The sequence below is a fragment of the Aphelocoma coerulescens genome, unplaced genomic scaffold (assembly GCF_041296385.1).
Source record: "Aphelocoma coerulescens isolate FSJ_1873_10779 unplaced genomic scaffold, UR_Acoe_1.0 HiC_scaffold_78, whole genome shotgun sequence".
NCBI lineage: Eukaryota > Metazoa > Chordata > Aves > Passeriformes > Corvidae > Aphelocoma > Aphelocoma coerulescens.
The window spans coordinates 247,529-260,936 of NW_027184064.1; the positions used below are offsets into that span (position 1 = coordinate 247,529).

The window sequence follows — 13,408 nt, forward strand, 5'->3', positions numbered from 1 at the left end:
AACACGCCGTGACTCCACGGCAGCCACCCCAGCACCGCCGCTCGCCTGCGTTTACAGACCATGGCTCTGATCTCAGTTTACAAGCAATCACAATTGCAACCCCACTTTACAGACAATCTCGACTTTAACCACGGTAGGAACCCCCTCGAACGCCGCACTAGCCAAGGCGGCGCAAACAACACCGGTTCTGTCTTTCACACCACTCCGGGTCTCCCTGCGCCTGCCGAGCAGGATAAATGCACCGGGAGGCGGGGAAAAGAGAGCTGCCGGCCCGGCTTGGGGGCGGTCGCGGGGGGCAGGGGGCTCGGCCCAGATCCCGCCTGCCCCCGCTCCCCATACTGACCCGCCCTCGCTATGAGGCGGACGGTGGCTCTGCGCGTGCAGCCAGGATGGAGCGAGTGAGGCGGTGCGGCCGGACGGAGGGGTACCCCGCCTGGGGTGTACTGCTTCTCTCTTTCCTCCTCCTCCTTCTGGCAGGTCAGGGGGGCCGGCGTGGGGCGGGGGACGGGCGCAAAGCCGCGGACAGCGGGTGTGTACGGGGCCGGCGGTTTAGGACACATGTGGGAGCTTTTCCTCGTCGGCGATTGAATTGCATCCGGTGTTAGAAAGGGTTCCCCGGGGTGTCCCAGCAGAGCGCTCCCGGGCGGGGTGTGGTGTGCGGAAGCCCCCCTCTGGCTGCAGGGAGAGTAAATTTTGAGAAGGCAGGACTGAAAGAGGACCTCATTAACGTGTATAAATATCTGAAGGGGGTGTGCCAAGAGCATGGAGCTCGGTGGTATTGAGCAATGGAACGGGGGGGCAACGTGCAGAAACTGATGCACAAGGAGTTACACCTGATTATGAGGAACAGCTTTACTGTGAGGGTGTTCACACACTGGAACAGATAGCCCAGAGTGGTTGCGAAGTCTCCCTCAATAGAGATACTCAGGAACCCTCTGGACGCAATCCCGTACCACATGTGCTCTAGGATGACTCAGCTTGAGCAGTGAGGTTGGACCAGATGACCCACTGTGGTCCCTTCCCACCTGACCCATTCTATGATTCTGTGAACCCACCTGTGTGGGATAAACCTGTGATGTGCAGGGTGAAGGCACCTTGGTGCTCTCCCACCAGGACAGAGCCAGACAATGTACTGGCCTGGCACAGCTGGAGCCACGAATACTCATGCCAAAAAAGAGGTGACATTGCAAAAGCCTGTAGCTGCTGGCACGGGGGTGTGCCAAAGCCTTGTCATGGGGTGTCCGGGGAGAGCAGCCCCTTGCCAAAGCCTTGGTATGGGGTGTCGTATGCGGGGGTTGTCCTGCACTGCTGTTCCCTATAGCAGTGCCTGTGCTGCCCATGAGCTGCTGCTCTCCTTGTGGAGATGGGTGTCTTGCTGACTACCCTGATTCACTTGTTGGTGGGGCTGGTTGGCAGAATGATGGTTTGGTTTTTCAGTTTTTTCATGTGTTTCTTTAATCCAGGGGGCATCTCACAGCGTTAGGGTGCAGTTTCCCAGGCTGACCCACGTGCTGCATTGCACAGCCCTCTCTGGCCCTCGCTTGATGCTTATTTTCAAGCAGAAACCAAGTGTGAGCAGGTTCAGAGAGCTGACCTGCTAAAATCCTGTGACCAATCAGGCTGTGAGATGAGTCAGAAGCATGAGTCAGTGAGCAAAGGAGTTTCAGTGCAAGGTGGGAACTTTCACCCACTTGGGGCAGGAATGGCAGCATGGCAGAAGCTGAGATGAGGTGGGGTTGCCTGGATCCTTGCACACCAGCCAAAAGGGTCAGTACAGATGAAAGGCAGTAATGGCAATGGGAGAGTGAGAACCTCCCAGGTGAGTTGCAGCCTGGGAAGCGGAAGCTACAGTGCATTGGGAATGCAGAAGCGTGGTTTGCAATCTTCAAGTCTCTGCCACTGCAGTATGTGACCAAATACGTCACCAAGGGTGATGGTGTATGGAACATGGAGTCTGTTTGAATTCATCTGGGCTGCAGCTGCAGCCTTGACAGTGGGGAAGGTGATCCCTGAGAATGTTTTTACAGTGCAGTGGCAGTACAGTGTTATCTTCTTGGGGGAACCTGATTTTGAAAACACTAAATGTCATGACAGCACAAGAGGTTGATACTATTAAAATAGCTTTTCACAGGAATAAAAGGATAAATGCTCTTCCATGCTTCTTAATAAAGAGCTCTCTTACTGTTGTTTCACAGTTTGCTTTGTCTGGCAGGGCATTGTGGCTGGGAACTCAGTGGGGCAGAGAGGGCACTGCTGGCTCCTGTGCCAGGCACTGCCATGCCACACTGGCCATGGCCCTGATGCTGGAGCACAGCCAGGGGAGAAGCTGCCAGATGGCAGGGGGCAAGAGAGCCCCAGGCAGCTCTGATTTGCGCCCCAGGCTGGGACTGGGGGTGGTAGCCTGTTCCCAGACAGCTTCCTTCTCCTCTCCTGCCACCCTCCAGATCAATAAGACGGGCAGCCCAGACTCAGGTTTCCTTCTGGACTCCTTGCTGGAATGGAAAAAGTTGGTCTGTGGTGTCTTGACATTTCAAAATGCTCTTTTTCATTTTAAAGGATTAACTATAAAAAGGAACTGATATGGCCAGCTACAAAATACCCATATGGCAAGCACCTACATCTGAAATGCAGGAGTGTGGGAATTAGCTGCCATTAGGATTACAGTCAGGTCACAGATCCTGTGATTGTATGAAATGGTTAGACTGCATTTTCTTCAAAGCTGTGCTGTACAAGATTTTGATGTTGCTGATGTTTGACCTCATGAGTGTTATTTTTATTCAGCAGAATATTGTTTGGCTCAGTGTGATAATGACTGCAAAGCTTACTGCTGTGATGGGACTACTCCCTACTGCTGTTCATATTATGCGTACATGGGGAATGTCCTTTCGTGAGTATATTTGCACTTTAAAAAAAAATTATGTGCTGTGTTCATGAGCTCAGTGTTAATTTGCTGTGGCAAGCTATGTTTTGGCAATAAACTGAGACAGGGTTTGGGTTTTTTTGTTTTAGTTTGGTTTGTTTTTTTCCTTGCTGGTAATAATCTTCAATATTCCTTTGAGGTCTCATGTTGCATGTCTTTTTGAAGCATACCAGAAAGCTTGCTAAAATTGGGGGTTCTATCCTTAGTTTGTGTACAATAATATAATTTCTGGAGGTGAGTTTTAGAGATAGTGAAATAGCCAGAGATCTGCCGGGATGAACCACACTTCTCATAGAGATATGATGGAACTCCGTTTATTCTATTGTCAGACCCATAGTTATACTCTAATTCCCCAAGCACGCATAAGCAAGCTCCATACTACTGGATTACAGCTACTGTTCACATGGCCTTTAATAGCAAGCGATTGGTTACAGATTAATATGCACGCGACCTAACTAACATAAGTTTTTCTCTTTCTATGGTCAGCATCCCCCTCCGCAACATCCTGTCGGCTTGCCACATCAGCATTGCTCCTCTCTTTTTTCCCTAGTCAAGGACAGTTCACTAATATAGCTTGGATTGTGCATGTACACATGTTCCTGTTCACTCAGCCATTTCTCTACATAGTGAGAACTTGGTTTCAAGCTCTTGAGCTGAAAACATCTGTGAATAGAAATCTTGTGGGTTTTGTTGAAATGGTTTCTCACACGGAGTCAATAGTGATTGAGTAGTGATTCAAATTACTTAGATTTGAAATTCATATTGCTTTGAGTGTTTATTTTTTTCATTTTCACTTTTATTGATGCCTCGGTTTGAGACAAATGTAGGAGGAAAACGCTCTGGAATGAACGTCTCCCCCAAAGACAGGTTTTCGGCACTCCCTCCCCCACCGATGCGAAAGGAATTTCTTGGATGAAAGTGAAAAAAACTATTTATTTAACAAACAAAATGCCCGCAAGGCACAGGAAAAAATGAATAATGTTAGATATTAAACCCCCTTGTTGCAGAGAAAGCTGGTGGATTTAGAGTTCCCTTTGTAGCTGGCTTGGCCCCTCCCGAGGTCTGAGGCCGGGATGTGACGTCCCCACAGCCTCCCTGCTGGTCCACGGGGTCCGATGAACTGGTTCTCGGATCACAGCTAGCCTGAACAGTTCCAGAAGAAGAAGTTACCAGAGGATTTTGGTATGCCATATGCAGTCCTGGGAAAAAACCTCTTGCCTCACCTCACAAGCTGGCTGGAAAAAAACCTCTCTCCCGCGGCAAGCAGAGCCAAGCAATATGGGGGAGTGTGAGTCCTTGAACACAAGCCGCACTGAAGAATTTGCCCGCCTTTTCCCCCCTTCCTGTTTTCCTCAGATTCAGCTTAAAGCTGTGGGACCCATTTCTGGGCATAAAGCAGACGGTAGAGAAATACAGTATTACCATAAAATCACCCCAAGACAATTGACTTGTTTGTTTTTGTTAAATAGTGTTTTGGCTGTTGGGGGAATTTATTAAACAGATTGTAGGTGAGTGTAATCTGACCCTTTAACACTGCTGTATGAATAAAATGTTTCAGAGTGCTTTAAAAAAACACAGCAGATGAAATGGTTACAAATATTTTTTATGTAGAGAAAAATACAGGAGTAAACTGTTGATTAAAAACATAGGTTCTGGTGCAGCTGTTTGTCTTTGCATTAGTGAGGGAGAAGAGAAGCTTGCCTGCTAATGGACCTGAGTCTGACCTTTACTTAAGTCACAACTCACAAATCTTACATTCACGTGCAAGGGCAAACTAAATGAAACATAAAATGCGGTTCTTCATGATAGAGCATCTTATTTTCTCTTTCATAATTCCAGTAGTAATTTCTTTAACCTTTAGCATGCAGTCTGTGTATGCTAAAGATGTGACGTATTTTTGGTTTATATTCTTGACTAAAACCAGAGAAGATAAAAATGACATGGTATATGGACTGCCTGGTACTTGGGGAAGAGTGAATGGGAAGGTAATAGTTGCTTTTTTCTAGAAAGACTCCTCTGATGCGGTTTTTGTTTCAGCTGTGGTACCTGGGGAATATTCCAGTGTTCCCATCAGTATATTTTATCGCACTGTGAAGGAGTAGGCACAGTGATGGTATTTTAATACAGAAGTGATCCACAGTTTTTAAAGCAGATCAAATGCTTCCTGGGCTAAAGTAAATAAAAGTAAAACACCAGAATCCTTCATTCATCTGGAAATGACTGTGCCAGTTTGGACAAATTTGGAGGAAAATATCCTCTGATAGAAGGCAGGTTACAACCAGCCCTCCCCCACCAGGTTTGGGGAAAAAAAAGAATTTTTCCTCGATGGAAAGTGAAAGAGATAAAAACTATTTATTTAACAAACACACAGGAAAATGATAATAATGCTAATTAATAAAACCTCTCACTGTGGAGAGAAAACTTGGGAAAAATTTCAGAGTCCTTCCGTAGATCTTTCTCTCTCCCCCTCCTTGGAGCTGGGATGGGGTGGTGGGCCCACCTCCAGGGCCAAGGCCTTGGTGGAAAGTCCTCCCAATGTATTCTGATGTTGAAACAGTTCAGCGGAGAAAAAGGGAAAAAAACTAAGTCCCAGGAAAACAAAAGTTCAACTCTCTGTCCCTGTCCAGAGAAAAAAGGCCGAAAGCTGGCTGGAAAGCAAGCAGTGTGCTTCCTCTGCTCTCTATTGCAGGATGCAGAGAGGAGTCTGTGTATCTGTGTCCTTGAAAACAAACTGTAAACTGCTTTGAAAGTTTTGCCAGGTTTTTTATCCTCTCCCCCCTCTCAGGCTCAGTTTAAAGGAACAGAAAGGCACAAAATTAATTTCTGGGCATAGAGCAGAGATAGGGGACACACATCACAAAGTCCACCCCAAGACAATGACAGAGCATGTATTTAAGATTGATTACTGTTAGAGAATGACAAGTGAATTTTTTTCCTGCTTACCCAGTGAATGTTCCCTTTGATTTTTTCCCTATTTTTTCATTACAAAATTGTTTTTCCATTTACAAGCATCAAAGGAGGTGCTCATTTTGAATACGTTGTTCCAGATCATATGTGCTTAGGCATGATGAACACAAGAGCATAGGACATCCCATTATAAGAAGGAGGCTTCCCGTAGAGCAAGTGGATTTAATCTCTCACTTCCACATGAACATAGCTGGCATTTGTCTAGCCTAATGTTGGAGCTGTGCTTTGTGAAGCCTTGACCAGGGGGTTCTTTAGAGTGACTGCTGAAATGTTCAAACCGTGCATTCAGCACCAGGTTGACACCTTGTCTTTGGTATGTTTGTTTAACAAATGTAAACAGGTATTGAATTAGAGCTGAGTGTGAGCGGCTCTGACACATTTGGAAGGGTTTGTGTATATCTGGGTGGGTTTGAATACTGAAGGAGGCTCTTGCAAGTGCTGTTTGCCACAACACGTCTTGAAGGAGGCATTTGATCTGTCTAATTTTTTATGGTTAAATACTCCAATTCATAGACATGAAGATCAGTCAGCAGCTGTTATACTTCTTCGACCTGACATTTTGCATGATTAAGTCACAGATATGTTTTTTTCCTGAAAGCAGGTCAGGGCATGTCTTCTTTAAACATGTACTCTCATTTTGAAAACTTCAGACATTAATGAGTTGACCATCTGTCCTGGTAAACTGTTCTATAGTTCATTTACTAACATCACTGGGAAATTTTGCTGGGAAGTGAAAGTTGAAATTCCTACTGTCAACTCTTAACTTGTCTGCAAGTTTGGAACGTGGCCTTAAATGGTCATCATGACAGCTCCCAACCATATCTCTGAGCTGATATGGTGAACTCTGTCAGCCTCACATGTAACATTTGCTTTGTTTTATTTTGCCCAGCTCAGGGATCAATTCTTTGGCCTTCTTTTGAACTTCATCTCATATATTCACTTCCTTCTTTAAGTGTGGCTGGCAGGGCTGAGCATAGGGTTTGACAGAAGCCTTGCTAGGACAATTTTTTCCTGTACCTCTCTTTGAGTACCTATTTTGAAGCAGCTAGCTGTGATGATCACAGAACAAAAATGAACTCAGCAGTTTGTTCCATCTCTAAATCTGTAAGTAAAAGCCTTCAAAGCATGTCTGCTGCTTTAAGCCTGCAAACTGTTATTTGCTTAGGCTACTGCCTTGGATTTAGTTGCATTGTAAAAGATTTTTTTGTGGCTTTAGCTATGCTCCATAAGAATAATCTTCCCATTTCACTACTGGGCACTATATTGGTCTTTCTTTAATTATGTGCAAGAAGTTTCATGTTGCTCACTCCCAAATAACAAATGGATGAAATTGCATTAGAATTTGGAAATGGTCACTAGTGACCTTTCTGCTTGTGTTTTTCTGTTGACAACTGTGTATTGAAATCTTTAAAAGAAGCTAATTCAATCCAAGACACTCTGTGTCCTGATAATTCTGTGTAATGTTCTTTAATATCTTTTATGTCTTTCAGCATCATAATTCTTGATCCTACTTTCTGCACCAAACAATGGACATGATCTGTGTGGTTGCTTCCAGAGGTGCCTTTTTACTGTGTGAAACACCATATAGTGCTCAGTGTTCTCTTGTCTCTGCTTCTTTAGAGGTTGCTTATGCTTCCTCATTTGCTTATCACTAGTTTCTATGCTCTCTCTATTCTTAATAAATCTGCATGTCTTTCTAATGTTTCTGCTCTTTATCTTCTTTAAGATGGTTTTGGGTTTGTTTTTTCACAAGTGTAACTCTTTCTTACAGTTTTAGAAAATCCTTTTGGCATTCAATGGGTTCCTTTTAAACAATTCTCTGTTTTGTTTCATGCCTCTCACTCTTCTTTTTTTTAGGCCCATATGCCAGCAGTTGTACAAACTATAAACACCAGGCAATAATGTATATACTGATTTTGAAACAAAGTCAGTGTGACTAGATTGCGATCGTTAATACTTAGGTTGTACCTTTTAAGTGTTTAATTAACTCTTTTCACTCATTAAAACAAGTTTCAACATTGAGATATTACATGTAGGGTTTTAGAATTTTCTCTTTTAAGAAATCATTATCTTTTTAGGACACCAGGGATTTTTTTTAAGTTAGAAGATATTTTCAGCAAACATCTTCCAGGCTGCGTGCATCTGTGATTAGTGTGTTTTAATTTCTATGCATGAAGAACAGATGCAGATTTATCAGCTCACTCTAGTTATTGGGGTTTCAGGGCCTGTATGAGATGTTCCAGTAACTCCATTTCTGGTTGGACTACAGGTATAATCTGTAGGCGTTCAAGGTCTGTGATTGAGTCACCTGTAATCTCATGAGCATCTCTAATGCAAAATAATACATTCCTCCTCCTCTCTCCCTTCATGATACTCATTCAGAGCAAGTTGTTACAGTGTTAATGTTGCAGCTGTATTTCCCTTCCTACGAGTTTTCAATAGCTACACCCTGGCAGCATTTCCTGAGACATAAGCATTTCCTCCTGTTTGTTTGTTTGATAGCTAGCGCTTAGTAGTAAGGTCTTCTACACATTTTTTTTCCTTGGGAAAATTACAGATTTGTTTGGACCTGTGCAACATAACCGGGCTGTATCTGTGAGATGAAGGAAAAGGCACAGGGATGCTTGAGTGCTCAGGCTGTTTCTCCTGCCCATCTTTCTACCAGCAGCACAAGCTTGGAGACACCCTTCCCAGCCTTCAGCATCATCCCAGCCCTTAGACTCAAGAAACTCAGGCTGTCCTTCTTCTAAGAAGCTAGTTTCTAAGTTATTGAATTCCTTCTGACTGACCTTTTAGTAGTTTTCCTGTGCTGCTGCACTTTTCTACCAGTCTAAGGACTAAGGTGACTGCAGCATGTTTCCTCTGTGGTAGATGCTCCAGGTCTGCCACAACAGTATCTCCCAACCTAACCAGCCAGCATTTTGCCTTCTTTCTCTGTGTCTTGAGGTGACTCTATGATGTGTATCCTCTATCACCTGCTCTATGCCCAGATATGAATCCTGTGCCTCTCTGTGCCTTTAAAGCTAGCTAAGGGGGAGGGAGGAGAGCCAGTGGAATTCCTTCGGTGCTGTGTTCAAAACACAGATAAGTTTGCTGGCTTCTCCTGCCTGGCTGCTCAGTTCAGCTCTGCAGCTCTGCAGCAGGAAAGAGAGTGGCATTCTCCCACTTTCTAGCTAGCTTTTTGTTCATTAGCTAAAGCAAGGAGTTTTCCTGGAACTTCGGTTTCTTCTTTTTCTCTTCTGGACTGTTCAGAACACCAAAACATCAGAATCTCACTGGGAGGCCTTTCCACCAAGGCCCAGAGGGGCCCAAGCTGACCCAGCTCCGATGAGGAGAAAGCCACACCCACAGAAAGGACTTACTAGGTTCTCTCTACAGCAAGAGGTTTTATTATTTAGGATTATTTTTTTCCCATGCCTGCATGCACTGTGTTTGCTAAATAAATAGTTTTTTTCCTTTCACTTTCCTCTGAGGAAAAATTCTTTCTGAACCTGGTGGGGGAGGGATGGTTGTAACCTGCCTTCTATCAGAGGACGTTCATTTCAGATGTTCTTCTGAATTTGTCTCAAACCAGGACACTCTGAGATGTTGGAGACATCTGGTTATTACTTGCAGCCACAAACCTGAGAGCTCCTCAGAGATGGTTGTCAGGACAAAAGGAGTTTCTTCTGTGGGACCCAATTTTGAGTGTTTCTGGCAGTGCTTTTTGTATTTACTTTCAAGAGGCTTCAGATTGTCTGGCACTCATGCTTATCCTGGTGGATTTTCTGTGGGCTAATTTACAGCTAAGTTTTTTCCACCACATTGTGCCTTGTGTTTGTCTTGGCACACAGGTAGCTCTACACTAGAGCCACAACTAGCTCTTTGGGCAGGGATGTCAGTAGTAGGATGTCAGATGCCTTCTTTCTGTTCCTAAAATCACAAGCCAGACACAGGGGGATAAAAAGGCTCCTTTATAAGGAGCCTTAGGTGAACAATTTGCCAGGTGGAAAATGCTGAAGATGCACACACATACAGTTTTTATAGGTTTTGCAAATTAGCATATCAGACAAAAATCACCAATTATATATAATTGGTGAGGTAATTCCCTCAGTTCATCCCTTTTTCAAATCCTCCCTTCTCTAGATAGGAACTAAACTTTGTTTATAAAAATACGTCTTGAAGAGCTGGTCTCAGCCTTGGTTGCCAGGAAGAGCCAAGTTAGAATAGGAGCCACAGGCCCCCAGCCTGAAATCTTTTGGAATGTGTTTTGTCTTTCTGCCTTTCGGGTAGGGTAAGGTAAAGTACTGGAGCTAGGCTAGGAATACAGTAATAGAGCTACAAATATATGTGTAAAGAATACAGAGAATATATAAAAGAAAAAAGGCAAAAATTGATTCAGCATCAGCATGCTGTCAGGGTTAGTTCTGGGTGCTGCTTTTGCTCTTCCACAATACTTCAGGGCCAGCAGCTCTGAGTTGGTGTGAAATAATTCCAGATTTTAGATAAATAATGGAGCAAAGAAGACAAATAGTCCACCTGTTCTTTCAAACACTGCTGGGCCAGCTGAATGTTCAGTGGCAATGAGAGGACCTACACATGGATTTGGCCCACCAGATTTAAGAACATCTGTTGATAAAATATTCAGCCCATGTGATTGTTCAGTATTTCCCTGGGTAAGTCTTTAAGGGGAGTAAACTGGAATATTGGCTTAAGCAGAAGAAGAAAGCTAGCCTGCTACATTACATTGCAAAGTTTCTTCACAAACATTGTCTTCAGAAATGTCTTACTCTAAGGCAGCTTTGATTTAGAAAAACAGCACTAAAGGAAACAAAACACCTGATTGGAAGAACTTAAAAAGTAACTTGAGGAAAAAGTTAATAAATACTTGAGAGAACTGTAATCTCATTTCATGTAGTGAGATGGTGGTTTGTGAGAGGGTAGAGGGAAAAATCTTACCAGTGACACTGAGGATGCAACAGTCTGTTTAGTTACCTCTGAATCAACAGGTGTTATCTGCATGAACCTAATGTATGTTGGAGGAGGTGAGCTTTTTGGGTGGGTTTTGGGCTGGTTTTTTTAAGTCTAGAGGATGTATAATGCAGCCAGGATGGAAGGCAGACAGAGGGAATGGGAGGAAAAGAGGCAGAGAACACATTTAGCATAAAAATCATGTGTGTATCTTGGCCTGCAAAACTAAGGAAAAAGGTGTGTGTAGTGTGTGGCATTTGACGTGGAGTACTTTATATCCAATAGTACCTTTGAGAAAAGTATCTGACTGCTGTTCCTGAAGTGAAGAATGTTCCTTAAGCTGATTCATTTGATATGGGGATATTGAGAGTGGGTATGAAGGAGTAGTGCACCAAAGGATACAATTAACATTTTAAGAGTTAGGAATATAGAGAGGTAGCCTCTGGAGTTCATAGTGAATAAAAGAAATTCAGGAAGCATGGCATTCACTGAAGATTCCAAATAATTAAAACTAGACATTCTCAGGCATCCTGGAGTAAATATGTGTAGCAACAATAGGTTGAGGATGGTTCTGTGTCTGCATGACAGTTGTATGGGACTCTACGTAAAATAAAATTGTTTTCCTCTTCATCAATGGTGATGTTCAAAATTTTCCATTATTAAACCACTTTGGGACAGTATGTAAAAACTGCAATTTACTTGGTGGTCTATTACCGCAGGCCTGGTTCCTACGGTATATCACCGTGTCCCTCAGCCATAGGGAGGAGGAGGAGAGAAGATCCAGCAGGCAGGAATTGTGCAGCAAGATTGATTTAATTATTTTACAAACTCTTTTACAGACTTTTTCTTCATAGTCTAATTGGACAAAGGATCAGCCACCCCTTGGGGGTGACTGGCAAATATCTTAAAACATCCATTGTCAAAATGTTTTTCTACTATACTATAAGCAAGACTTTTCAAGGTTGCAGGTGGCTTGGTTGTTTACATTCCCTGCTACCTCTTCTGTGAGAGAGAAAAGTCTCTCACGGACTTAGAAAATAACAAGAAAATCCTCGCTAGCAGCATTTTTGTACCTACAGTGGTCCACATTTCATGCCTCTGGCTCTGGGACTTTGATACTATGCCAGGGGTCTGCTGAAGTTTGGTAATTATTTTTTCCATTTGGCTTGACTTCTGATTAGGAGAGACTTCCTGAATGAGCACATGGAACAGAGCCATATATACATGGAACAGAGAACATACAAGAGTATGCTTGTGCTGAATACAGGGGGCTGGCTATAAATGTGTCATTAGAAAGGCCAAAACTGATAATTAACTGTTTCCCTTTCATTCTGTCTAAAAGGTGAATACCAGTTCAGCCTTTTATTCCTTGGTCTTCAGCATCTGGACTACCCATGGAATCATGCTATCCGTGCTTCAGCCTAGGAAAACCTCTGTGAGAGAGGTATATGTAGGGGGTTGATTAACCACAGTTTAGAGGAAAATCTAGGACCACGTTTTCATTGCAAGATCTGCTGGAGTGAGAATGGGTATTCAAAATGTGACCTTTCCCAGTGTTTGAACTACCAGTTGTTTTTTGTTCCATGCCAATTGTCCCAGTTCATATCCTTTAATGAAGAATATGCGATCAGATTTACAACCAGAGCAATATCTGCTCCTGATGAGGGCTGCAGAGGAAACACTTGCCAGCACCAGAATTAAAACACAGGGTGCCTCTTCTTTAGCCCTTTGTGTCTTCATTTTTGACCCTGTGTTGTGACAAGCAGCTCAAAGTGAGGAGAAAAAATGGTTTGCATGCCAAACAGCAGCTCTCGAAAGATAGCTCCCGGTTCAAGTCTCCCACCTCTTTTTCACTAGGATGTCTGACTAACTGTTTTGAAGTGTTTGAGACTAATAGGATCTTTAGTTTGTTTCATCATTTGTGGAAGTTTAGGGATTTTTATTTTAGTTAAGAACTAGAATACTTTTTTTAGTAAAAGTTGTAAACTTGCAAGATCAGTTATAAGAGAAAAGGATAGCATGGTTTTGTGCTGAAACTTGAGTTGTTGACATCCCTATGGACCATCTTTTTTTCGTCATTTAGAAGATTGTTAGAATTTGGCCTGAAAATAGAAGCATTAAGGTATAAATCACTGAAATGCTCTGTGGCTTACAGAAAAATCTGAGGGGAAAAAGTAAACATTCTTAAAGAATTCAGTGAAATTAGCTTGCTCATACTGCTCTATTTTGAAAATACTTGTCCATGAGAAGGAGAGAGAATTTTTTGTTCTTCACTTGCAGTGGTCTCTTTTGGCAGTCTGCAGGATTTTCCCATAAGGTTTAGCCATGCAAAAGATAAATGTTTTCTTAACACTTAGTAAGACTGACATAAAGACTGAGCCTGGGGATTATATTGATCACAAGAGGACTGTTCTTTCCTCATAACAATTTTGCCTTCTTTCTGTTATTTTATACCTACTCACACACCTTTCCCTTTTTCAAGAAAGCAAAAGGTCCATTTCTGCATTTGATAAGAATCTGTAACTTTGTTTAGTCCTCTGTAAGTCCAAAGCTTTTGAGACAATTCAAATA

At 43.1% G+C, this 13,408-nt stretch overlaps 1 protein-coding gene across 2 annotated transcripts in view; it reads left to right on the top strand.

Moving 5' to 3' along the window:
* The first annotated feature begins 329 nt into the window (after window positions 1-329).
* CYYR1 (cysteine and tyrosine rich 1) overlaps window positions 330-13,408 on the top strand; it is a 91,554-nt gene continuing 78,475 nt past the window's right edge. The window contains exons 1-2 of one of the 2 annotated variants that reach the window (XM_069000235.1): window positions 330-477; window positions 2,782-2,887. In XM_069000235.1, the coding sequence (XP_068856336.1) occupies window positions 390-477; window positions 2,782-2,887 (194 nt within the window). In that variant the 5' untranslated portion in view covers window positions 330-389. The remainder of the gene's footprint in view (window positions 478-2,781; window positions 2,888-13,408) is intronic. The other variant, XM_069000236.1, reaches the window with a different exon arrangement.